The 1,003-nt window shown below is 42.6% G+C and overlaps 1 protein-coding gene across 1 annotated transcript; it reads left to right on the top strand.

Annotated features, from left to right (window-relative positions):
- Nucleotides 1–289: 289 nt before the first annotated feature.
- Nucleotides 290–799, top strand: LOC110933389 (extensin-like). Its single transcript, XM_022176614.1, has one exon. It carries the CDS (start codon nt 290–292, stop codon nt 797–799), a length of 510 nt encoding a protein of 169 aa, XP_022032306.1.
- The last annotated feature ends 204 nt before the right edge of the window (nt 800–1,003 follow it).

The following is a 1,003-nucleotide window of genomic DNA, read 5'->3' as shown; positions in this document are numbered from 1 at the left end:
TACTTAAACTATGTTATTTGAACACCTTTCATATTGTGGGTTGATATACATTTACGTTTACTATTTACTTATATGTTCAATATGATTGGTGGCTTGATCCTGGTCATGTCACGCCTCCAAGCGGTGGTACTCCGCGGGTGGATTTTGGGGGTGTGACAACTGCATCTTATACAGGTTCACCTTATCAAGGTCCTGATGAATGGGACCAATACTTTAACCAATTTACTTTGTCAACACACCACCGTATCCACAACCGCAAACACCACCACCTCCACAGGAGGATTAGCCAATGGAGCTGACGGAGCAGCAACCTCAACCACTACCACAACCGAGGAATCCTCGCAGTGGTGCACGTATGTCGGTGCGTGCAGGGCAATGGTCGGGATCGCTTCCACCTTTGCCCCCAACTTATCCAACAATAACAGAGGACCAACAAATGGGTGGACCCTCTAACGTTGAACCTGTTATTATGACACCTCAACAACCACCTATGGGTTTTGATAACCCTATTCCTACATATCCAGATATGACTGGATATGATACTTCCTACACGACGGCCCCTATGGATTTTAATTATCCGGCTCCGTCATATGACCCCTATTTACAGGCGGTTGTTCATACTGCCCTTTACCCGTCACCTTTTCCTCCTGCTTATCCAAATACTGGATACCCTAATTATGGGTACCAGTATCCCGTTGTTCCACAACCACAACCACAACCACTGCAACAACTTGAATATATTAATCAAGCCTTGGAACGAGCGGAACAAATTCAACGACAGGCTGAAAAGAATGAATGAAGGATGAGCAAGATCTTCAAGAAACTTTCCAGAATCATCAAAGGAAAGAAGGACGAATGAAGATTGTATTTTCTCTTTTATTATAATTTAAATTTCCCAAAAGTCCACTTATGGACCATGTTTGTATTTCGATTCCAAAAAAGTCCTTTAAGGACATCGTATTGTAATTTCATTTCAAAAGTCCCTATGTGGACTAGCATTATA

This window comes from Helianthus annuus, chromosome 4 (assembly GCF_002127325.2).
Source record: "Helianthus annuus cultivar XRQ/B chromosome 4, HanXRQr2.0-SUNRISE, whole genome shotgun sequence".
In the NCBI taxonomy this organism is placed as follows: Eukaryota; Viridiplantae; Streptophyta; class Magnoliopsida; order Asterales; family Asteraceae; genus Helianthus; species Helianthus annuus.
The sequence above is the reverse complement of the archived record's forward strand: the minus strand, read 5'-3'. Positions and strand labels throughout refer to the sequence as shown.